The sequence below is a fragment of the Phoenix dactylifera genome, chromosome 8 (assembly GCF_009389715.1).
Source record: "Phoenix dactylifera cultivar Barhee BC4 chromosome 8, palm_55x_up_171113_PBpolish2nd_filt_p, whole genome shotgun sequence".
Taxonomy (NCBI): Eukaryota; Viridiplantae; Streptophyta; class Magnoliopsida; order Arecales; family Arecaceae; genus Phoenix; species Phoenix dactylifera.
The window spans coordinates 13,125,120-13,151,816 of NC_052399.1; the positions used below are offsets into that span (position 1 = coordinate 13,125,120).

General features: G+C 38.7%; 1 protein-coding gene across 1 annotated transcript; it reads left to right on the forward strand.

Moving 5' to 3' along the window:
* Positions 1 to 8,639: 8,639 nt before the first annotated feature.
* LOC103697646 (histone H1-like) lies at positions 8,640 to 10,674 on the forward strand. The gene is made up of 2 exons (XM_008779555.3): positions 8,640 to 8,956; positions 9,045 to 10,674. Exons 1-2 carry the CDS (start codon positions 8,765 to 8,767, stop codon positions 9,291 to 9,293), a joined length of 441 nt encoding a protein of 146 aa, XP_008777777.2. The 5' UTR covers positions 8,640 to 8,764; the 3' UTR covers positions 9,294 to 10,674.
* The last annotated feature ends 16,023 nt before the right edge of the window (positions 10,675 to 26,697 follow it).

The window sequence follows — 26,697 nt, forward strand, 5'->3', positions numbered from 1 at the left end:
CATCATATATTGAATGACAATTCCAATGCTTGATAAGTACCAGGCGTGTCGCGCCTCCAATAATTATCAAAACATTGGACCCATTATCACCCAACTTAATGGGAGGCTATGACCTAGTTATCCCCATAACCATTTCATTTTAAGGACCTAATAATTTTAGAGGATTTCATAATTAGGATAGATGAGAAGATCCGGTTAGTCTAATTTCTCCCACTGACTTCACCAAATCAGATTAGATTAGATCAAACCGGTTAAGGAGGCACCTAAATCAGTCAAACTGATTTTCCTTATAGGCATGGGCTAACTCGAATCATTAAGTGATCCAATCAAAATGTGATTGACCATGTCGGCCAGGTAAGTGAGATCGGTGGAAGGGATATGCCATTAACTCGGCAAAGACGAATCAGTGCGAGTAGCTCCCAATTAAAAACCACCGGTCAAAACTGCCAAACTTACCTTAGACACCGACTGGTTAATCAATTTCGATTTGATTACTAAATGACTCGGGCTACACCTCTGAGCCTAAATCAAGTTCCATCTTGGTCTAATCAAAGACATGGACTTGATCCATCTACAACTATTGTAAATTGACTAGAATTTTCTTGACCTAATCTAGTTACTACTTAATTAGATTTTGATCAATTAACTATTTGACCATGTTGATTCTAACCTAGGTCTAACCCAATCTTAAGAACTTGATTTGAGCTAACCCAAATGCCCCATGAATTATGCAATGTCACTGAATTGAGTTCACAATTCTAGATCTAGGTTTTCATCATCACTTAATTCTTAATTAAGTGTAAGTTTATGAAAATTCAGATCATTGCATTATTCTTAATTACATGATTAATTACAAATCTCAGTTCTCTTGTTCGATGGTGGGAAGGGTGTAAGGCCCAATAGTTCCACATCGGAAAGACTCGTTCCAGAGCCTTAATCCCAATTCTTATTAGGACTTCTTCTCCATAATAAATTCTGATTATTTGGACTCTTAATCCTCATCAAATAAGGACTCTTAATTGACTTGAGTCAATCCCAATCCGATTAGGTCAAGTTCGATTAATTAGGTTATGCCCAATCGCCCAGTCGAACCCGATCGAATTAGGTCAAATCCTAATTTAGCCCAAATTGAATCTAATTCAATTTGGCTTAATTAAAGTCCAATAATTCATCAAATTGAATTTATTAGTAATCCAATTACTAATTAACCCTTCAATAATTCAATAATTATTTTAATGCAACTTTTGCTTAGGATAATTTGTCAATCGAATTGACCAAATTATCCCTGAATGATTCTTAATCATCAATCAACCATTTGATCAACCTAGAAACTTCTATGCGTGTGACCCCATAAGTTCGAACCTAAGCCGGTAGCACAAGAACAACTTCTTGTACTAATCGAAATGACCATCTAGCAATGGTACCTGACATCCGGATAGGCCGAATGATTGCAAAACAACATTCAAGAACCCTTGGACTATGGTTACCGTATAATTTATCCCTGTGACTCCTAAATGCCAGGATGACTTCAGAGTTCTGTCAACTCTGTAATAAGTGCATCCATGATGTGATTCAACTTTAGAAATCCTGTGACTCTTCACAAGGATTATCCTAGCCAAGGTTTTGCTAAATTGAATACAAGGCATTATCTCCTATTTTCAGGAGGGATCAATTTCATCTTGACTCACAACTGACTACGCAAGTACTTGACTGCACCCAGTGACCTTCCATCACTGAATTAGAAATTCAGGTAGTCCGGTAGCAAAGTACAGTGAGTTGCTTGCTAGTCACAGATTGCGGTCTCAGGTCAGAGGGCCAAACTTATACCCATATCCACTCGGAACATCTCTCGACAGTAGAGCGTTCCGAAATTGGTCACGTTCAGTGAAATGTACTCCTACACTTCACCTGTGTGACATATCAGTGTCTCCACACTCCTTGGTTAAGAGGACAACCAACGTATATGTCACACAACGACCTAATCTCGATAATGCTGTCGTCCTAGTAACAGCATATCATTTGATCGCGAACAGTTTTAAGGACTTGAAGATAAATCCTCCTTTATCATAAAACAAGTTCTAAGGACTTCATCATATAAAAGTTCATTTGATGATGTACAATGAAATGTTGAATAATGCCAAATAACACTTTACTAATTTATCAATTCATTTACAAAATTCAATCATCAACATGCTGATGATTGACATTTAGGATATAATTCCCAACAACTATATGCTGCTAGGTATCATTAATGGATAGTGAGACTCGAAGGCATTCACTTGATGATCAGTGAACCCTGAAGAGAAGAGTTGAAATTGTTTCAACCCATTGAAAAGAGTTTTAATGATATTGTAATGGAGATCACAATATATCTTATTACCAAATAGAATAGAACCTATGGGGTCACACACATAAGAGGTTTTGATTGTTCCGATGGTTGGATTGCGATTTAGAATCGTAATAGATCTTGATTGTCAATTTGATTGATAATTGGTTTAACCCATTAAGAGTTAGTGAGTTAAAGAAGGAGGATTTGCAATTGGATTGCAATTTGATTGATTCAATTGAACTAAATCAATTAGGCTTAATCTTGTTAGATAAGGATAAGAAGACCTAATTGATTAGAAGTCCTTATTTGATAAGAAACTTAATTCATAAAGTCTAATTTGGATTCTAATTGGATTAGGAACCACATGAATCAAATTAGAGGATACATTGGGTCCTAATTGGATTAGGATTCAATTACTCAAGAGGGACCACATGATTTCTAATTAGATTAGAAAATCTAAGCATGAAAGAAAAGGAAGTATCCCTTCCTTCATGCGGGTGAAACAAAGAAGGAAACAAGGGAGGGGCATCCGCCCCTCCTCCTTGATCCACGCCCAAAGAAAGGAGGGGCGTCCGCCCCTCCTTTCCTTCTTGATTTCCCATGCCCAAGAGGAGGGGCCTCCTTCTTTTCTTAGGCTTCCACACGGCATAAGGAGAGGCCATGATGCCTCTCCTTGATTCTCTCCAATTCCTTTTAAGTAAGGGATTAGGAGGGGGTGAAACAAGAAAAGATTTGGAGAAATATTTTTCTTGTTTTGCCAAGGCATGAGATGCCTATAAAAGAAGGGAAGGCGTGAGGGCTAGGGCATGCTTGAGATCATTGAATTCAGCCACCTCCTTCCTCTCATCCTTCTTCCAGTCGTGAGCAAGAAAAGAAGAGAAGAAAAGGCACGACCTCTTCTTCCATCTTCGTCTCAAAGCAATCAAGGAGTTGATTGAAAGAGAGAGAAAATCAACCATCAAAAGCGATCTCTGCAAAGAAGCTAGCATCCCGGTGAAATTAAGGTGCTTGGAGCGATCTGTACCTCATGTGGATACCAATAGAGGCTGGACAATTGTGCGGCTTCAAGCAAACCCAAATCCATCGATCATCAAAATAGCGGTGAAGATCTATCCACACAAAGGTAAAGATTGGATCTTTACAATTCTTATTATAGTTTCTGAATTAATTAAGTTTTAAATTTTAATCTTTTCTTTATATTTCAATAATTTTCTGAGTTAGAAAGTTCAGAATTTTTTTGAAATCTATCTTTCCTGAGACGTTCATGTGATAAACAACCCCGTGCGTGTGTTTCCGCTGCGATCGTCGTAACGTATGCGGGGGTAACCCGATAGCTACAACCTTGTCTGATCGCTGAGAGAAACTTCCTTACACATAAAAGAAAGAAAAAAAAATAGAAATATAGAATGAGTCCGTAGTGTATTAACTAAAATAAATTAATTATACCTAAAAATAAATTGATCAAAACTAAAGAACATCAGCCGCAATGGCAATATAGCAACATGTGTGTTTTACCTGCTTTATAGGTTAAGAACCTTAGGATCAAAAATATGCAGTTAACCACAACAGCGTATAAAATAGCGAACATCATATAAGTCTTCAACATACAAGAGTTAATTATTCTGACATAATTCATTAGTCGATATGTATCATTTAGATTACAATAGATATTCTCAAATCCTAGGAATGACTTAATATATTACATACACATCATGATTCTTTGTTGAAGTTAAGAGGCATGCCTCTTATTGTACATCGGTAGGGTTGAGTCAGCACTCTTGTTAACAACGAACACCGATGATCATATCCACATTTTTCATCATGATATCCTTTTATATGTTGAAAATAAGACTCCATCATTCTTTTTTTTTTTTGGTACACCAGCTCTTTACAGCATACATATATGAGTACAGCCAAGAGAATTAGAAAAAAGAAGCTGGCTTAGTGAGTAGAAAACATCTACTTGGTTTACTCAAAAGAAGTCCTCCGAGTGATGCGCCGCATAGACTTGGGCATCGGGCCGTGCCGGGCCGGCCCGGCCCAGGCCCACCGGGCCCGAGGTCTAACGGGCCGTGCCTGGCCCGGCCCGCTTATGAAAGCGGGCCGTGCCGGGCACGGCCCGTTCAGCACAGAACGGAAGCCCGGCCCGGCCCCAGGTCCGTCTATTGGCAGGCCGGGCCGGGCACGGCACGAGACTGGCCGTGCCTGGCACGGCCCGTTTCGGGCGCAAACGGGCCGTGCCAGGCACGGCCCGTCTGGAGAGGGGGGGAGAAAAATAGCCGTTTCCAACGGCTATTTTGAAAAATTTCCAAAATTGCCCCGCCCAACAGTCCAAAAACGGCTAAATTGAGGGGTATTTTGGGATTTTTTTTTTGGGCTTCTATAAATAGCCCTTTCCTCCCTCATTCTCACCACACCAAACCAACTATTCTCTCCTTCTCTACTACTATTATTTCTCTCTTCTAAAGTGCTCTTTTAGCAATTTAATTTTTAGTTTGCATTTAGCAAGTGTTCAAGTGCTACATAAGAGGAGGTTCCTGTTGAGAAGAGAAAGTCACTCCTGTTGAGAGCACAAGAGGAAGCTCAGAATCTCGGCTCTGCCTCTGCCCTCCGACCCTCTACTCAATTCCTCCTTGTGGTTAGTTTTTATTTTTTGAATTTATCAATTTAGATATGTCATCTTTTGAGGAAAGTCATTTTGGCATTCCTCCTATTTCTGAGGGAGAAGAAACTAATTCCCAACCCTATGTTCCTAGTTCCCTCTAGAACTAGTGAACCGAGTGAAGATCAAACCTCTTCTCGTAAGAGGACTAGTGCTGTATGGAATGAATTTGATAGAGTTATGGTTGATGGAGTCCTGGAAAGCTAAATGTAAAAAATGTGCCAAACTTTATAGTTGTAGTAGTAGTGGAAGAACAGGGCATTTAAAAAGACATCAAAAGAGTCATAGGATGCATGATTCTCATGCTCAAGCTCAAAGTACCCTTAATATACAAGGAGGATTACTTGTAGGTAATTTTGCATATAATCATGAAAATCAAAGAAAAGCACTTGTAAAATGGATAGTTAAGGATGAATTACCTTTTAGTTTATGTGAATCTTTTAATTTTGAAGAATATGTTCAATTAAACCTACAACCTGCTTACAAAAGAACTAGTAGGCGTACATTTAGAAGAGTAGCTATGACTAACTTTTTAGCAATGAGACAAAGTTTAATTGAAACACTTTCTACTTTAAATGTAAAAATTTCATTAACTTCTGATATTTGGTCAGCATCTGTAGGTAGTAATTGTTTTATTGCCATTACTGCTCATTATATTGATAATGATTGGCAATTAAATAAACATATTCTTGCTTTTCGTGCTTTTGATTTTCCACATTCTGAGCAACAAATTTCAAATATCAAACTGCATGTTCATATAATATTAATGATAAATTATGTCTATTACTTTTGATAATGCATCTAATAATAATTCTGCTGTTACATTATTAAAAGACTCATTGCATCCCATGTTAGATGTAAATTTATTGCATATTAGATGTGCATGTCATATCTTAAATCTTTCTGTTCAAGCTGGCATGGGCATGATTCAAGATGTGATTTCAAAAATTAGAAATGCAGTTTCTTTTATTCATACTTCAAGATCAAGACTTCAAGAATTTAAGGAACTATGTATAAATCATGGTAAACGTTTTAAAAAAATTTAAACTTGATGTAATTACTCGTTGGAACTCAACATATAGCATGATACATGATGCATACCCATATAAAAACTTATTAAGTGCATATATTAATGATCGTGGATTAGGCTTTACATTGACTGAAACTGATTGGAATAAAGAAAAAATTTTGGAAGATTTTTTGCTTAGTTTTTATAATGCTACCAATGTTCTTTCTGGTATTTATTATCCAACTTCATGTTCATTTTTACAACAAGCATATATAATTAGTCAAAAATTTGCAGAACATAGATATGATGATGTTTTAATACCTATTATTGACCAAATGGAATCTAAATGGAATGAGTATTGGGACAAGATATGTCCTATGCATAACTTAGTTGCTGTATTTGATTCAAGAGTTAAATTGAATGGCGTGCTAATTTTACTTGATGCATACTGTGAAAATATGAATCAAGATTCTGAACCTGCTAAAAATGAGGTAAAACAACTTCTTTATGATATTTATGCTATATATGATGAAAAATTCGTGGATCTAGATTTTCTGTACAAAGCTCTATTTCTTCTTCTAGTAGCTCTCATTCGTTATCTATTTTTTCATTCATTACATAGAGAAAACACACACATGCTTCAAGTTTATCTTCATCTTCTTCATCTTTAAGTAGTGAACTAGAATTTTATTTACGAAATGATCTTCAGTCTGCATATGATGAAAATCAAATAGAGAATCTAGATGTATTATCTTGGTGGAAGAGTGTTAAAAATCAATATCCTGTTATGTCTGCAATTGCACGCGATATTTTAGCTGTGCCGATGTCCACGGTAGCATCGGAATCCGCTTTTAGTGCAGGTCGGCGTGTTCTTGACGAAAAGAAAAGTAGGATGACGGGCGAAACGGTGGAGATGCTTTTCTGCTTCAAAGATTGGTTGGATGCTGAGGCAAGACTTCAAGATAAAGTGGACATAATACAACATCCTCTGATGATGATACAAACACTACTGAAGAGTGAATACTGATTCACTGAATCACTGATGATTAGTAAGATTTCTTAATTTTTTATAATTGTACATTTTTATTGTATTCTGGAGGTCAGACCAAGGTCCAAACCTCGGCCCTTTCTTATTGTATTCTGGAGGTCAGACCAAGGTCCAAACCTCCCTTCATGTACCATTTTGATTTAAATTAATAAACTGGTAGGGGTCTATGCCAAACCCCCCACCATTAAGGTGGCTTTATATTAATAAATCCTTAGTTTTTAATATTTATTAATTTATTAAAAAAATTTATGAAGCATTAATTTTTATGGAGACGGGCCGTGCCTGGCCCGGCCCAGGCCCGGACCGGGCCAGGCCCGCGGGCCAGCCCGGCCCAGGCCCTTATGGGCCGTGCCGGGCTCGGCCCGCGGGCTAGAAACCCGTGACCCAGCATGGCCCCCTTAAATGGGCCGTGCCAGGCACGGCCCGCTTCGTGCCGGGCCGTGGGCGGCACGAAGGATTTATTAATGGGCCGTGGGCTTCGTGCCGGGCCGTGGACGGCATAGGAAGCCACCCAATCAACACCTGTGTTGGCCTCCCAATATACATGGGTGGCCCTAAACGAGCCACAATCCCCTGCCATCCGTCGTATGTCAAGTAGGAAGGACTGCCCATCCAACTCATCTAGACTCTCACAAATCCTCTCTATCACTGAGGGCGAGTTGCTCTCCAGGTGGATATACTCGATACCCAAAGCGTGCCTCGTGTAGTAGAGACCCTTCCATATTGCCGCAGCTCCACATCAATGATAGGAATATCGAAGATTTCGACCACCAGCCGCCACAAACCTAGAGTGATGATCTTTGATGATGAAGCCCACTCCTCCCTCTCGCCTCGCTCAGTAGTATTGCCATCAAAATTCACCTTGAGGAAGCAAGAAGACGAGGGAAAGCAATTTTTAGACTGCATAGTGATCGAATAATTTCACCCTCATCTACATGTTTAAGGAGTCCATAACTTCTCCAGTTTATCCATAAATTTGCTGGGACCAAAGAAATCATTCAACTCGTTATGTACAAGAGATGATGTTAGGATCTTAGACCTGCCAGACCATCTTATTGAGTATTTCAGTTGTATAGCCTTCAAGCAGTCATATCTCACTCATTTCTTATTAGATTTGCATGATTCCAGGTTCTTTCTATATCTCTACTTGACTACTATCATCTCCAATGAAAAATTTAGATCAAACTACTCAATCTTCTCCTCAAGAGCCTAACAACCTCGCAACAGTCGCATAAAAACATGTACATGACCAATGTAGCTTTGAGGCTTAAATTCTCTCGAACCACTGCACCAAATTGAATTATATCACATTCACTCGAAAGCTAGCCTGCAGTGCTTCCAAATGGTCAAAGTTTCACTTAAATCCATTGGTCGCAGCTCAAGTTATTCCCAAGAAATGAGAGAGGGAAAGCACACCCAATCCCACCCCATTCCCCTGCGTCGACTCTGCTCTTTATATCATTTCCACGACTCAGCTCCCCTCAGTCGTCGATGGCCACATGATCCGACGGTCCAAACTTAAAACTAGGAGAGTTAGGATCCTAGTGGAGTGGTCGCGGACCAATCAGCGCTCACCTCTCGTCTACCGTTCCCCTGTCGGTCCGTATTTAAATCCCCGTATTCTACCGTCTGCTCCCACGTCACCTATTCCTGTTGATCTCCCTCTTGCCAACTGTAACCCAAAGACTCGTCTCGTTTGCTCTCGATCGCCAAGCGATGGCGGGTGAGCAGAACACGCCGGCGGTGGTGGAGGAGAAGGTCCAGGATTCGGCGCCGGCGGAGCCCGCGGTGGAGGATCCCTCGGCAAAGGCCGTGGCCAAGTCGAAGAAGGCCAAGGAGCCCAAGGCCAAGAAGCCTTCGGCTCCCAGGAAGCCCCGATCTCCTCCTACTCACCCCCCTTACATCGAGGTGAGACCTCGCCCATTTCGATCTCTAATTCCCATCTTTCTATCGATTTCTATGGATCTGATCACTTGACTGTGCTTTGAAACCCTAGATTATCGGAGAGGCGATCACGGCGTTGAAGGAGAGGACTGGATCGAGTCAGTACTCGATCACCAAGTTTATTGAAGACAAGTACAAGGCTCAAGTGCCCCCTAACTTCCGCAAGCTTCTCCTGCTGCAGCTCAAGACCAGCGGCAAGCTCAACAAAATCAAAAACTCCTACAAGCTCCCACCCTCTCGCCCGAAGTCTGCCTTCTGTTGGAAAAATTTAAATGCGCATGCAGCCCTAGAGCTTCTGTAAATTAATCGTGGACGTCAGTGCCTGCTGGCCGCGAGAATAGCGTGGATGCGTTCGTAAAAGGCGCGCATTCATAAAAATTACAAAAAAAATTTTATAAATATTTTTATAAATATTTTTTATTTTTTAATTTATGATTTAAATTTATTAAATAAATAGATTTATTTTATACTAGAATAGATTTTATTTTATACTATAATAAATTTATTTTGATGCTAAATAATATACATATATATTATTCTATTTAAGATTTTTTATTAATTATAATTATTAGATTTATTTGCTTATTTAGATGATTTATTGCTAACCATTTAAAGAAATTTTATTTTATTTTTTTGTTAGTAATAAAAAATTTTAGTTTAAGTTTATTATATTTTTAATAGGATTTTTTTTTAAAAATAATGATCTAATTCGATAGGAAGTTTGGAAACATAAAAAAATATAATCTTAGTTATTTTAAAATGTGGGGGGTGCTTGACAAAAGTTACAAATAGTCTAATTAAAGGCAGGTCGAAGCACGTAAATAATGTCTAAAAGAAGTATTTGTCTTAAAGTATGGATCTTTCGATAATTTTTTTGGAGATATGATGATCTAATTTTTTTTTTTGGTATGTCTCGAAAGAAGTCAAATTGTCGAATCCGTTCGAAATTACAGATTTAGTAAAAAACGAAATAAAAAATAAAATAAAATATAAAAAGATAAAAAATAAAAGTGGCTAAGAGGAGGAAGTATTTTTTTAAAAATATTTTTAATATTTTTTTTGTTTAAAATTAAATAAAATAGAAAGTATTAATTGAAATTTTTTTTTGTACATATGTCCGCGCCTTTCGCGGACGCGTCCGCACTGTGGTCGAGACATGTGTCTCGGCCGCATACATATTTAAATTTTTTCAATATCTTTACTTCTGCTCCGGCAAAATTTAATCTCATGTCGAAGCCCAAGCTCAAGCCCAAACCTTCTGCGGCCACCAAGATGAAGCCGAAGCCGGTGGTGACCAAGCCCAAAGCTTCGGTGAAGCTGAAACCTGCGGGGAAGGTGGCCAAGTCGAAGATGAATAGTCGGCTGGGGAAGGCAGCCAAGGGCTCCCCTCAGAAGAAAACGGTTCCCCCGGCGAAGCTCATGGTCGCTCCCAAAGAAGGCTGCGCCGAAAAAGATGAAAGTCGGGAGGATTGGTGCCGAGGCCTTCGACGAAGAAGGCCCCTTCCAAGATTAAAAAGAAGGAGACGTTGTAGGGCAGTTTGTAAATTTGATAGTCTTGTAGGGGTATATAAGTACCTGCATACCTCTTTTTAATTCTTTTTAATTTCTTTTAGGGTTTCTTTGGTTGGAACTGACAAAAATATAATTTTGGAAGGAAATAAATTTTGTTATATTTGGTTGGTGAAAAAATAATTTCAAAAATATAATCTATTTCGTTTTTGCCAAAATTTTGGTAATATTTTTAAATAAATAATTTAAATAATAATACTTTTAAGTTTATTTGTTGGATATTTATGGTTTGTTTATATAAAGGTTGTTAATGTTGGCTATTTCGAATATAAAAATTTACTTACTTGATTTAATAAATATTTTTATATTAATTATATATATTAAAAATATATTTTTTTATTATAAATAAATTTTTAATATAATTGGTTATATAAATAAATTTATTAATAATTAATAAATTTTATGTTAGATTTATTGATAATTGATAAGTATTTGTTAAATATTTAAGTAATTAACATATTTTAATAAATATTAATATATTAATATATTATTACTAATAAATATTAATAATCAATATATAAACATATTGATAGTGTATTAATATAGTATATATTAATATAATTAGTATTAATTATATAATATAATCTATATAATATTAATATAATTAGATTTTTACCAATGGCGAAGTAAACTGCACAGCAAGGTTTTCATTTGGGCTGATATCTTGGTATTCAGCACCTCCTGAAACGAAGATATGGAACGTATCTATCCAAAATAGCGAAAGGAACCAATACTATCTGATATATCAACGAGGATGACATAAAAATATCCTTCTTGTGCGTGTTTTGAAGACTAAACAAAAGCCTTTTTTCCTTTCTTTCATTAGACTGGACGTGGTCCAAATTCCGCACAAAGTCTTTCTTTTGCAATGTTTGGGAACTCGACTGGTAAAATAGATGCATGCTACAAGTACCACAAAAACGTCGGAAAGCTATGGTCGGATGATACACACAGAGACAATGTGATATTTCAACCTTTAGATAGCCTTTTGCTTTATGGGAGTTGATTAGTACGCGTTGCCCATTTGAAAGGGAAACATGAGAGAGTCGTTCTGATGGATTGATTCAGCTGGGAGAAGAAATCTTTGAGTTTTGATCAGTGTGAGGATTGAATAGACTCGTTCCTGTACTTTAATTTGACTGGCTGAATCACTGCACCTTGACTGCTTAGGCCTGTAAAAATTATAAGACTGGGGAACAAGGAACTACCTCGATGGTTCAAAGAGCTAGCTCGGAGTATTTGAATTAATACCACTCAGGGTTGTTTCGGCTTGGTTGGGCTCTCAAGAGGATATGATGCAAAGCCACCTCAAAGTCCCATGCTTTGGTAACCAGAAGAACATTGATGGCAACATGCAGTTCGACAAATCTTTGCAGAGCATTGTATCAAGTTTTGGGGTCCTTCAATGCAGAGACTTCTTCGCCGAATGAGTTCATATCGCACATCTGCAATATTGGGTTATATTAACTCTGAAATTGCTATCAATTAGGCATTTTTTCTCAAAAACAAGTACTATATACTGCGAAGTATGGAGTGTTGGACAGTAATGGCAAGATCAACATCCTTTTAGATCGTAGTCCAATGTGAAGCACATACGGTATGTGTGTTGTCACCTGCATGGATGAAAATACCACATGCATAACATGACCATGCATAAAAGTAATGTAAAGTATGCGCCTTAACATATTGAAATTGTGTTTGACAATTAGAAATTAAGCACCATATATTTCCTTGTGAGAGCCTTCTAATACTTAGAGGCAGTAGTAATGCTGCCTATATTAAATCTAAAGTGCACCCACGATTTATTGTGCGACGCTACACTTCAAGGATTTTCTCAATAGAAAAATAAACATTGCAAAACTGTTCAAATGGTAAAACATAATGTAAATTGTACAGCAAGTGTAATGGAGCAGTTTTTTGGGCGAATGGGCCAGGTTGAGAGGCTAGGGCCTGGTGGAGTGGGACGTGTGTTGCATGTGTGGGCGGAGAAGAAGACTTTGGTTTGGAGTCTTTTTCCTCTCATGATTCCAGCAGACTCCAAGAGTCTTATGATGAACTCACCTTATCCAAACCCTAGGAATCTTGTCCATATAAGAGGGCTACCACCTCCTTCGTTGAACACCATCACCGATAACTTGAGGAATAGCTGCTAATCCTAAGGTTTTTTTCAAAATTTTTTCTTAGATCTCCACCAAAAAAGCCGTCGAACTGCCTTTAGGACTGAGGTAATCACTCATCTTCTTTTCTTTCTTTTTTGGTTATTTAGCCACTATTCTCCCTTGACCTGAGTCTGCGAATTGCCGAAAATTCATCCAAAATAGGGGTATCCTATTTCGGTCATTTTTTTCCTCCTCATTCACCGATGCCAGCTGCTGGATTAGGCCAAGCTTCACTATCTTGCGGGACCTCTAAGACCGTGTAGCCGTTGGTCAGAGAAATCAGCCATGATCTAGGCCGAGTTTGGTATTAATCCTCCTTTACCTTTCTTGTTTCTTCATCTCTTTTTCCTTATGTCGGCCAGTCGTCGGCAATGCCGTGGCTAAAGGCTGCATGTGGCCGCCGTCACTGGGGCTAAGCCACCTTGTCTAATTATTTTCTTGTTATACTATCTGTGATGTAGTAGTTGAGGAATCTTACTAGGCTGGAAAAGCTCATATTCCTATTGTATTTTTTAAAGAGTCATAGGGTGTATAGTTTCAGAAGGGTAGGATGTGGAGTCCAAGCTTTAGAGCTATAAGTAGTTAGTTATTTTTATTTTATGATACCAATGATAATTGAGCAAGTTGATTATTTTGTTATAGTAGTTTATTGGATTATATTGACTATTAGTTGTGTTTTAAATTTTAGGAATGATTTGGAAAATTGTTTATCTTAGGCCTTGCATGATCTCTAAAGCATGGCTTTAGAGATTATGTGGCCATGTCACGTGGTCAACTCAGGTAATGAGCTCGAGGCGTGACACCAAGGTTTTCATTTGGGCTAATATCTTAGTATTCAGCACCTTCTGGGACAAGATATGAAAATATCCATCCAAAATTAGTGAAATGAACCAATAAAATCTGATATATCAACGAAGATGATATAAAAATACCGAGTGAGATATTATGCCAGGCTAACAAATATCTCAGGTGAGAGTAAACCAAGATAGAGATTGGGATGCTGTGAGCCAATATTTCGCTTCATATTGGGTGATATGGTGAAGTATTAATTATTTTTAATGAGTTTCAAAATTCTCTTTATCAATATCTCAACCATGATAACTGAGCTAATTTTATGTCTCGACCAAGATGAAAATTGGCTCACATAATTATTTATATTTTACATTTTTTCTAATATAACCAAACATAACAAGACAAATCATTATTAACCCAGTATCAAAACAATATGATTTGCTTGTTAGCGTGGTATTTACTTTTAGTTATAATTATATATGATTGAGTAATGTATATTTTTCTCTTTACTATGTATTTGAATGTCTTTGTTTTTATGCTTGATTGAATGAAAATGGAACTTTTTCTAACATTTCTTGATGTTCACTAATAATTATAAGTTAAAGTGATTATATTTGGCACAAAAGATTAATACTAATTCCACAAATTAATTCTAAAATTATAATAAGTTTTAATACTTAAGTATAGTTATATAAATAAAATAGGTTCTTTTGAGTGCATCCGATTCTAAGTATACAAAATTACATGAATACCCTTGCAAAGTTACAATTTACATGTATACCCTCATAAAAAATTATTTTGTATATATACCCTATTTCTTTTTTTTTTGTAAATATACCCATGCTATCTAATGTTGTTAAAAAAATGAGCAATTTAAAATTAAAATAACTGAAATACTCTTAATACGTAGACGTAGAAAAAAAAATTAGTATATACATGCAAATAAAATTTTTATGAGGGTATTCATGCAATTTTACATATTTAGGAGAGTTTACACTTTCAGTTGAGACTTGCTAAGACATTCATGACTTAGTTGAATTAATAAGTTTTAAAAAAAGTCACATTGTTAATTTCTTTTATTTCCGATCTTAACTCGATCAAGTTAGAATATCGGATGATCATTTTGGTAATGCTATTCTCCTATTTGATTTTGATGTAATTATCATTATTGTGTCTATAACATCTATATACTCTTCTTTATTTTTAGAAGATTAAAGGATATTAAATTCAAATTAATTCTAGATATTTAGACATGTAAAATATTTTTTAGTGATTTATAATAGTGAATTGTTGGTCATTTGTTGAGACAAGAATTTCACAAAGGTATTATGATTTATTGCATAAGAATTGATGTTAATACTGGATCATACAGCATGATAATACTCATCTTTTTTGGTCACTTTTCTTAATTAAGAGCAATTGAATTATCTTTACTGGAATTGACTTATGTCATTTGTGCATATGCTTCAAAGCCTATTAGATTAATCATGCAACTATTTTAATTCAGAAATGGATGTGAATTTGGCCATGTATTCAGATTTCAAATTAGATTAAACAAGTTGCTGGAACATATAATTTTTCAGAAGATGAAAACACCAAAAAGAGTCGTCACATCTGATAATTTTCAATATTGACCTATTGTTGGAAAATAGAAACAACAACAAATAATGGTTAATTTGTAGGTTATGAACAAAGAATAAAGTTAAACAATTACACAGGTTATACATCTCAAGAAAGAATTTTCATATACAGATCATCTCACAAGTTTCATGTCATATGAGCAGTCCTAGTTTAGCCTGTCCAGATTCATTTAGTTAATCGGGCAAGAACCTCCATGGTTATTGGGGTTGTGGGTGCAACCAGAAGGTCCAGAAGGCGTGACCGGCCCTCGGAGAGACTCCAACAAGAGCCCACCGTTCTCCATCCATGTCTCTCCTTCTATAGGCCTCGCCGCCAAGAGAGGATGCAGGCTTGAAATCACCAACAGAAGAAGCAACAGTTCTCCTGAGCATGCAGCCATTTTATGTGTTACTAAAGAAGAGCTGACCTTGATAGATTTCCTTCACGTGGAATGTAAGATAGAAGGAAGCTAGAGATTGTAGTTTGACGATGGAATGAGGTATGGGAGCCAAAGAAGAGAAGCCCTTGAGAGATTTCCTTCTTGTGGAATGTAAGATAGAAGGAAGGTAGAGATCGTAGTTCAATGATGGAATGAGGTAGGGGAGGCAGGACCTCTCAATATCCACATCCATCCTTAACATCTTCATGCATGTCGTGAAGACTAGACAAAAGCGTTTTCCCTTTCTTTCATTAGACTGGACCTTTCTTTGATTAGACTGGACGTAGTCCAAACTCCGCACAAAGTCTTCCTCTTTTTCGATGTTTGAAAACTCGATGGTAGAATAGATGCGTGGTACATGTACCACAAAACCGTCTGAGAGTTGTGGTCAGATGTTACACACATGAAACAATGTGATATGCGACAGATTGGCCCAAAAAGCTACCAGATTGGTCGTTTTGATGGACTGATTCAGTTGGGAGAAGATCTTGAATTTTGATCAGTGTGAGGATTGAATAGACTCGTTCCTGTACTTTGATTTGACTGACTGAATCACTGCACCTTGACTGCTTAGGCCTGTAAAAATCAAAAGACTGGGGAACAAGGAAAAGACTACTTTAAAGAGCTAGCTCGGAGTTTCTGAATTAATACCACTCAGCGTTGTTTTGGCTTGGTTGGGCTCCCACAATGGTATGATGCAAAGCCACCCCACCCATGCTATGGTAACCCAAAGAATATTGATGGCAACGTGCAGTTTGACAAATCTTTTCAGAACATTATTTCTAGTTTTGGGGTCCTTCAATGCACAAACTTCTTCGCCGAATGAGTTCATATCCCACATCTACAAGATTGGGTTAAAATCGCTGCCAATTTGGCATATTTTGGAAGCAAATGCAAATACTATCTGCTGCAAAATATTGAATGTTAGATGATAGTGGAAAGATCAACATCCTATTAGAACCTAGTCCTGTATAAAGCACATATAGCATGAGTGTTGTCACCTATAAATGAAAATACCATACACATAATATGACTATGCATAACTAAACATTACAAAACAAATCATAATTAATTGAATATCAAAATGATGTAATTTGCTTATTTGCATTATAGTTACTTTTAGTTATAATTATATGATTGAGGAAAGTTTATTTTGCTCTTTATTATGCATTTGCATGTCTTTGTATCTATGCTTGACTGAATGAAAATGCAACTTTTTTCTAATATTTTATGATGATCACTAATAATTATAAGTTAAAATGATTGTATTTGGTACAAAAGTTTTATACTAATAGTACAAATTAATTCTAAATTTATAATAAGTTAGAGTACTTAAGTACAATTATATAAATAAATAATATTGTATATGTGTCTCAATATGTAGCTAATATATTATCCATCATTATTTAATTTTAATATTATAATAGTTAGTCTCCATGTTACTATCTACATAATTTATTGTACATTTAATGTTTTGGTAAAATTTAGAATAATCATGCTATTGTAACTATTGAATTCCATTTTTTTGTAATGTTCATTATTGCTAATATAATTTTATTTTTAATACTAGAATTTATTGTATACTTAATATAATTACATTATATTTACCATATATTATGCATGGAACAACTATTTCGTGGCATCACGGGATGGAACTGTCACAATTTTTCTATGTAATGTGAAGCGTCGACATCCAACCCAGTTCTGACACTAGGGTCAGGGATTTCTCATGATGTGCTACATGGGATACCCGGAAGAGGGGTGAGACAAGTGACACTTAAGATGATGCCACATCTTGACACTATGTAGGATGTGTTGGAAACCCGCCCATGCCGCTGATATTTCAAAAATTAAATCAGATGGCAGCGGAAGAGGCATGTGCGGGATCGACGTTCATCGCATGAACGTTGTTTCGAGACCTTTCGTAATTAGGTAAGAATTAAAACTTTTAAAACTATTAGGAAGATCAAATCTTCACCTTGCGCGGGTAGATGATCACCGCAAATCTGAATTCGTGGTTTTGGAAGAGGGTTCGCTTGAAGCCGTTCAAACGTCCGGCCTCTACGGGTATCCACACGAAGCAGGATCCGATCCAAGCTTTCTATCTCACCGGGGTGCTAGCTTCCTTGCAGAGATAGCTTTGATGGCTGATCTCCTCTCTTTCAATCAACCCTTGATTGTGCTTGAGTGGAGGAGGAAGAAGAAGGGATCTTGAAGAAGAACAAGAAGGCTAGATGCAACCTTTGCTTTCCCTTGCGTCGAATCCCAAACGAAGGAGGAAGAAGAGGACCGCCAAGAGATCTTTCTTGCTCCCTTGCTTTCGGTTGAAGACCAAGGAGGAAGAGGAGGAGGCCACGGCTGCAAGGAGAGGGATGGATCTCTTTAGGGTGCCGGCCCTAGCCTCTTTTTAAAGGGAGTGGAGCTCCTAACAATTAGGAGCTCCAAGACAACTTGCCAAAGAGGGGGCGCCGGCCCCTTCTCTTCATGTCGCCCTAGCCAAGTGGAGAGGGGCTGATGTCCCTCTTACTTGGTTAACCTAATCCTCTTCCAAAGAGGATTAGGTGCCTCTCTCATGGTTTAATCCCAATCCAATTAGGATTAGCAATTGGGTTCAATCTATGCTAGTCCTAATCCAACTAGGACTTGAATGAACCATAACTCAATTGAACTCTTCAATCCTAATCCAATTAGGAGTCATGTTGATTCATTAGATTATTAATTAATTTAGACTTAAGGAATCCTAATCCAATTAGGATTTATTTAATTTTAGTCCTAATCCAATTAGGACTCTATTTGAATCCGAAGTCCTAATCCAATTAGGATTTCTAGGAATCCTACTCCAAGTAGGAATCCAATTTTAATTCAAAATTCCTAATCTCATTAGGATTGTAGGAATCCTATTCCAAGTAGGAATCCCAGTCCTACTCCAACTAGGATTCCCAGTCCTAATCCAATTAGGACTCTAGGTATCCTACTCGAAGTAGGACTCTTGTTTCAAGTCCAATTAATTAATTCTCTTTGTTCCTTCTTCAACTTCTTATCAATCAAATTGATTACTTGTGATTCCTAATCACGATTTCAACCATCGGATCGGTCAATACTTCTAGTGTGTGTGACCTCATAGGTTCTATTCTGACTGGTAGTGAGATATATTGTGATCTCTATCTCAATATCATTGAAAACTCCTTTCAATGGGTTGGAACGATTCCAACTCAACTCATTAGGATTTATCGATCATCAAGATAATCCCTATGAGTCCCACCATCGACCAGTGACACCTAGCAGCATGTAGTGGCTACCCAGCAGAATGGAATGATGAACCTCTAGGTGCAGTTAACGTGTGATACAGTCCTACTATCGTGGATCCCTACAGGACGGAGGTCATGGACAACTCGTCAAACTCCATCGTCTGTCATATGTCAAGATTTATTCGACTTGAGTTCGATAGTGGAAAACTCTTTTTCCACTTTATATTACTGCCCTGGCCAAGGTCTTAGAACTCAGTCCAACAAATCACATAGGATCACTCCTCTTCTATCAAGGTCGATAGATTCCTTATAGGTGCATACCCTACTCCTACAGTGAACCTACTGCAGCCAATCTACACTGCATGGACCCATATGGCTAGAGACCATGTATGTGTGCAGTCAAACTACAATAACCTCACTGTGAGTAGCCGAAGCACCACAGGTCAAAGGACCAGTCACACTACTGCAACATCAAGCAAGTCACTGACGAGTGGATAGACATCCAAGTGACTTCTTGTCTTGGTCACGCTCAGTACCCTTGTTCTCTAACAAGCACCTGCACTATCACTTCAGTGTCCCTACACTGTGGACTCAAGTCTCGTCCATCCAGAAGGAAAGTGATCTGTGCACTGATCGGATCGATCACCGTCCTCGTGATGATCCATTGATCAGGAGCATTTAGAAATTAATCACCAATGATACATGGCTCAAATTCTCAACTCTTGAGAATATGTATCATCATCTTATTAATTTCTTGGACGATTCATAGATACATAAACAATATGAATGAAAAGATGCCTTTTATTTATTCAATAATAAATAGTCAAGTACAAAATTATGTCCCTAGAATCAACAATGTGTCAGCCAAAATGGCTTCTAGGGCATACATCTAACAATCTCCCACTTGCACTAAAGCCAATTGGTCATATATCTTAGGCCCATCTTCTCAAGGTGGGCTTCAGTCTTTTGCTGACTCAACTGCTTAGTGAACGGGTCTGCCACGTTATCCGCGGAGTCTACTCTCTGCACCTCTACATATTTCTTCTCCACATAGTCGCGTATGAGGTGAAAGCGCCGCTCTATATGCTTAGACTTCTGATGAGACCTTGGCTCCTTAGCAAGGGCTATGGCGCCATTATTATCGCAGTAGAGTGTTATGGCATCTGATGTCATCACATCCAACTCTGCAATGAATTTCTTGAACCAGAAGCCTTCCTTAGCAGCTTCAGAGGCGGCGATGTATTCAGCTTCCATAGTAGAATCAGCAATGATCGGTTGTTTAGAACTCTTCCAATTCGCCGCACCACCATTGCACAAGAACACGTATCCAGATGTTGACTTCCTGTCATCGACATCAGTCATGAAGTCTGAATCTGTGTACCCTTCTACCTTTAACTCTGATGATCCTCCAAAAACCAAGAATAAATCTTTAGTTCTTCTCAAGTACTTAAGAATATTCTTCACAGTTGTCCAGTGTTCTTCACCTGGATTCGACTGATATCTGCTTGTGACACTCACAGCAAGAGCTATATCAGGTCGTGTACATAGCATGGCATACATGAGGCTTCCTATTGCCGATGCATAAGGAATCTTGCTCATGCGTTGAATCTCTTCAGATGTGTTGGGGCACATCTTCTTGGAGAGATGAATTCCATGCCTTAGGGGTAAGAGACCCCTCTTGAAGTTTTCCATGCTGAACCTCTTCAGCACCTCCTCTATGTACATTTTCTGTGACAGGCCAAGCATCCTTTTAGATCTATCTCTATAGACCTTTATTCCCAAGATATAGGATGCTTCCCCAAGGTCTTTCATGGAGAATTCTTTTGACAACCAGACCTTAACCGAGGTTAGCATGGGAATATCATTCCCTATTAGGAGAATGTCATCTACGTACAGTACGAGAAAAACGACAGCACTCCCACTAACCTTTTTGTAAACACACGGTTCCTCTTCGTTTTTGATGAAATCAAACGTTTTGATTGCGTCATCGAAACGAGTGTTCCAACTCCGAGATGCTTGCTTTAGTCCATAGATGGACCTTTGCAGCTTGCAGACCTTGTGATCTTCATCACTGGAAGTGAAACCCAAAGGCTGTTCCATATAGATATCTTCATCAAGATATCCATTCAGGAAAGCAGTTTTCACATCCATCTGCCAAATTTCATAATCATGAAATGCTGCAATGGCAAGCAATGTTCAGATGGATTTTAGCATGGCAACAGGTGAAAAGGTCTCCTGATAGTCAATGCTTTCGCGCTGACTATACCCTTTCGCCACAAGCCTTGCCTTATAGGTCTCTACCTCTCCATCCGAACCTATCTTCCTTTTGTAGATCCATTTGCATCCAATAGGTACAATACCTAAGGGTGGATCTACTAAGGTCCAGACTTGGTTGGAACGCATGGAGTCTAACTCTGACTTCATAGCTTCCAGCTATTTCTCGGAATCGACATCAGATATCGCCTCGTTGTAGGTTTTGGGATCCTGTATGTGATCCCTATCTCCCACCAGGAACATTTCCTCGGTATCCTTTTCTAGTATACCTAAGTATCTATCGGGAGGATGGGAGACCCTACTAGATCTACGAGGTGGTCGAGGGACATCGTGTACTGGCTCTGTATGAATGGGTTCAATAGGATCCATGACTCGTTGCTTTTCAGAGACTTTCTCTTCAAGCTCAATTTTCCTCCCACTGCCTCTATCAAGGATAAACTGATTTTCCAAGAAGATGGCATGACGGCTCACAAACACATTGTGATCCTCTGAGACGTAAAAATTGTATCTTAATGACTCTTTAGGATATCCTATAAAACGAGCACTTATGGTCCTAGCCTCTAACTTGTCCGCCTGTAGTCTCTTGACATGGGCCGGACATCCCCAAATCTTGAGATGACCCAGACTTGGTTTCTTACCATGCCATATCTCATACGGTGTGGTAGGAACGGATTTAGAGGGAACTCTATTCAATAAATAAATCGCTGTGAGTAAGGCATCTCCCCAAAGGAACATAGGTAAATCAGTGAAGCTCATCATGGACCTGACCATGTCCAACAGGGTCCGATTCCTCCTCTCTGACACCCCGTTGAGTTGAGGTGTACCCGGAGGTGTCCATTGTGAGACTATGCCGTTTTCTTTGAGATAGTCCCGGAATTCCCCACTAAGGTATTCTCCTCCTCGATCTGATCGAAGAGCCTTAAGAGGTTTTCCAGTTTGTTTTTCTACTTCATTCTTGAACTCTTTGAACTTTTCAAAGGATTCAGACTTGTGTCTTATAAGATACACATACCCATACCGTGAATAATCATCGGTAAAGGTAATGAAGTAAGAATAACGTCCCCTGGCTAGCACATCGAATGGGCCACATACATCTGTATGTATTAGGGTAAGTATTTCAGTGGTCCTCTCCCCATGTCCTACAAAGGGCAGTCTAGCCATTTTTCCTTGAAGACAGGACTCGCAAACTGGATATGACTCGGAAGTCAATGAGCCGAGAAGCCCATCTTTATCCATTTTGTTCATCCTATCCTCTCCAATATGGCCAAGTCTGAGGTGCCACAAATATCTTTGGTTTATCTCATCTCTGGATCTTTTGGATTCTTTGGCACTCATATCTTGCTCGGTAACATTCACAGATACATCCATATGTAAATGATAGAGACTGTCGATCATGAAACCACGTGCGACTATTTTATTTCTTAAATAAATAGAACAGCAGTCTTTGTCAAATGTAAAAACATGACCTTCCTGTGCTAGACATGAAACAGAAATCAAATTTCTGCTAGCAACAGGTACATAATAGCAGTCTCTAAGTATTAAACTAAATCCAGACGGTAGTCGCAGATGGTAGGTGCCTACAGCCACAGCAGCAACTTTTGCCCCGTTGCCAACCCTAAGGGTTACCGCACCTTCCGCCAGCCTTCTACTTTCCTTTAGACCCTGCATGGTAGTGCACAGATGAGCACTAGAACCAGAATCTATAACCCAACTAGAAGTAGAAGAAACCGTTAGATTAGTTTCAATTATGAGCAAGTCTATACCTTCTGAAGGTGTGTCACCTTTCTTGTTCTTCAGGCTCTCGAGGTATGAAGGACAGTTTCTCTTCCAGTGGCCTTCGACATTGCAGTGGAAACATTTTCCTTTGTCGTTAGCCTTTTTCTTTTGAACTTCCTTCTTTGGCTTCTTGTCTTTCTTCTGCTTCTTAGCAGGCTTCTTTTTCTTCCAAGTAGACTTTCTCTTGGAACCAGAAGTCAACTCAGCAGCAAGGACATTGCCCCTTGAACCTTTCAAGGCTCCCTCAGCAGTTACCAACATGTTGATTAGTTCAGTCTTAGTGCATTCAATCTTATTCATGTGGTAGTTTACTATAAACTGACCAAATGAATCAGGAAGTGACTGTAGGATCAAATCCGCTTGTAATTCCTTGTGCATGTCCATACCGAGCTTCTCAAGCTCCTCTAGGTCCTTGATCATGGTCAGACCGTGATCATGGACAGACTGCCCCTCGCGCATCTTCGCTTTGAAAAGCCTCTTGGACACTTCAAAACGAGCTGTGCGACTCTGCTCACCATACAACTCTTGCAGGTGTGCCAGTATGTCCCTAGCAGTCTTTATATTTTCATGCTGGCATTGGAGTTCATTAGACATGGATGCCATCATATAGCATTTTACTCTAATGTCATCATCCAACCACTTTTTATGCATTTCACGCTGAACATCAGTAGGACGTGCTGGTAGTGTGGGGATATCTGAATCGAGTATGTAACCTATCTTCTCACAGTCCAAAACTATTTTGAGATTTCTAAGCCAGTCCTTGTAATTGGTTCCGGTCAGTCGGTTGGTCTCAAGAATACGGGTCAAAGGGTTTGAAGCTGACATTGTATCTGTAGAGAGTAAAGATTCTAGTTAGACTTTTGTACTTGATCCTAATCTGTTCTAAGGTCTTTTAGAACAAATGTAACTCCCACTATTTTCTCGAATCCCTCACACTCTCCTGGTAGGGAAACGGAAATCCCACACGACTAGGGTTTCTAGTGGGTACTGCGGTCCCACCAATTTACATGCCACCTCACCTAACAGTTATTGGTGACACATAGATGGATGAGTGTACAACTCTTGTACAATGCTTCTCAAGCATGTTGCAGTGTAACTTGGTCTCTAAGCCATGAAGACCTCACCTAACAGTTATTGGTCCCATTTCTTAGTTAAGTTAGACCCACCGTATAACCGTAGGAATAAAGTCGTCATTGGGTCCTCACCTAACAGTTATTCGTGCCCAACCCCACCTTTACCCTACAACATCTCATGTTTATAGAGAGGTCCAGCCCCCCGATGCAACTTGACCACTGTGTCCAGCCGAGACAAATCAACATTAGAAAGGCCTTAGCAGCTCTACTACAGTGGAAGACCTATTGACTTAATATTGGTTAATCAGGTCTTAGTGTTTGCAACTTGAGCCCTTCATAAGAGGTAATCGAATAATTGGCCAGGTAAGCAGGTGGGAGGCTCCCCTTACTCAGAGAGTAAGGTCCTAATTAAGTAACCACCTTTCATGCTTTCCGAGACACCAATTAGATCAATTAATCTAATATGACTTGCTCATGTCGGTTCACTCTCGACTTGATTGAGGAGGTTTTGATTTAGGTCTCAATTGGGTTTGCTACATCACATGTAAACCTATCTACCCGACTTGCATTTACATCACATGCAAACGGCGCATCACAGGCAGTTATAATCGCAGCATCAAATTAAAGCTAAACTTTAACTAGGTGATGATCATGGATTCTAATTAGGTCGTATTACAAGCACATGCACATCAATCGATCAAGTGGTCTTCAACTCTTGAATTGGTTCCAAGCCACCTTGATTCGATCCTTGATCAACTCTTGATCCCATCGCCATCAACCGCTTAGATCACCTTTCATCTCATGCCTTTGCTTCAACTTGATCGTTGATGTACATCACATCACAGAAATACAACCAGATGTAAAATACAAATAAAAATAAATTACATCTCCTTTTAGGAGGCACGCAGGCCTCTCAAAACATCAAATAAGATGCATGCAAGCATCTGAAAAATTACATGACATCGCAGATCACATCGCAGGTCATTACATTTGATACCAAAAGGGTTTGAATCCTATGATCATCACCGTATGCAACAATTATAATTTTCAGATCTGAAAACTAACTGATTGTATCATGACATAGGTCGCTGATCATGCTAATCATGATTCTAAACTTTGTAATCCCATTAACAATGCATTTAGAATCATCTTTTTATCACATAAAAATCAGCATGCAAAAAATCAGCACCCCTGAAAAATCTGCATGCAGAATTTTTCAGCATGCATGATCATTCAATTTTCAGATCTAATATGCCTTTAGATATTTAATTCTTACCTTAATCTACGAAGCCTAGGCTCTGATACCACTGTTGGGAACCCGCCCATGCCGCTGATATTTCAAAAATTAAATCAGATGGCAGCGGAAGAGGCATGTGCGGGATCGACGTTCATCGCATGAACGTTGTTTCGAGACCTTTCGTAATTAGGTAAGAATTAAAACTTTTAAAACTATTAGGAAGATCAAATCTTCACCTTGTGCGGGTAGATGATCACTGCAAATCTGAATTCGTGGTTTTGGAAGAGGGTTCGCTTGAAGCCGTTCAAACGTCCGGCCTCTACGGGTATCCACACGAAGCAGGATCCGATCCAAGGGGATGCCCCACTAGAATTTGAACCGTTGCTTTATAATTATCTATTATTCGGTATTTACTATTTCATAATCTATATATTATATATAAATATTACTAAAGAAAATAATTTACAAGTTGAATTCTAATTTCAATTATATATTAGTGACGATATCTCAACCGATATATTCCAGTCTTTGAAAAAGATGGTCAAATCAATTTTTTTTGAACTATGAATTATTATTGTCGAGGTAAACCAAGATATCAGTTTATCTCACTTGGCACCCCAACCAAGATGATCGAAATCTTGATATTTTTATGCTTTAGTGCACACAAATGGTTTCATCTAGCTCATCAAAGGCCATGTCATATCCCTAGTCTAAAGCAATCAAAAGATCAACTAAAAGGTATAAATAAAAAGTAAAGAACCCCATATCTAAACCACTTGGGAAAAAATAAACCTATTCAAAATGGTAGAAGTGGGCTCAGGCAAGCCTGAGGTTAGTTGGGCTAGATTGGCTTCACGTCGGTCGGTCCATGAGCTAAGCTCGAGGTAATTTGAGTCAGGTATGAACCTAAAACTAGGGCTCAAAAATTTTTTGGGCCTTGCTTGGCCTAGTCAGGGCCTGACCTAAAGCCCGAACCTAGACTAGGGTTGAAGACTGAGCACAAAATCAAGCCCGAGGCTAGTCCAAAACTGGGACCAAACCTAGCCTGATTGTTGAGGCATCGGGGGTGAATTTTTTGTGTGAAAGAAGAATTTACCTTCCTTCATGCAAATCCACCATTGGATCGCCCACTAGTTGCTTTGAGTTCTATGTAGCTAGATGAATGACGGAGTTTGTAGCACTTTGAGATCTACATGGTGGGTGATCCAATAGTGGATTTGTGCAAGAAAATGTGTATCTTTGTTGCATGTAAAAGATACAACCCTAATCCCTGTCATAGAGGGTCTTGATGGCTCTTCCTATTGAGCTAGTAATTGCCAGTGTTGGGGATGATAGTGGGGGCCAAAGTAGGACTAGGAGCCATGTATTGTAGATGGGGAGGACCATCGAGGAGCCGACTGGGGCAGACAAGGTAGGCTTCTTGAGGTGGTGGGTGCAAGGGTCTACCTCAGGGGTGTCAATAAGGAGGACATACACTAGAGATGGAGGCCAAGTTGCCGCGACAATTAAAGTCCTCAA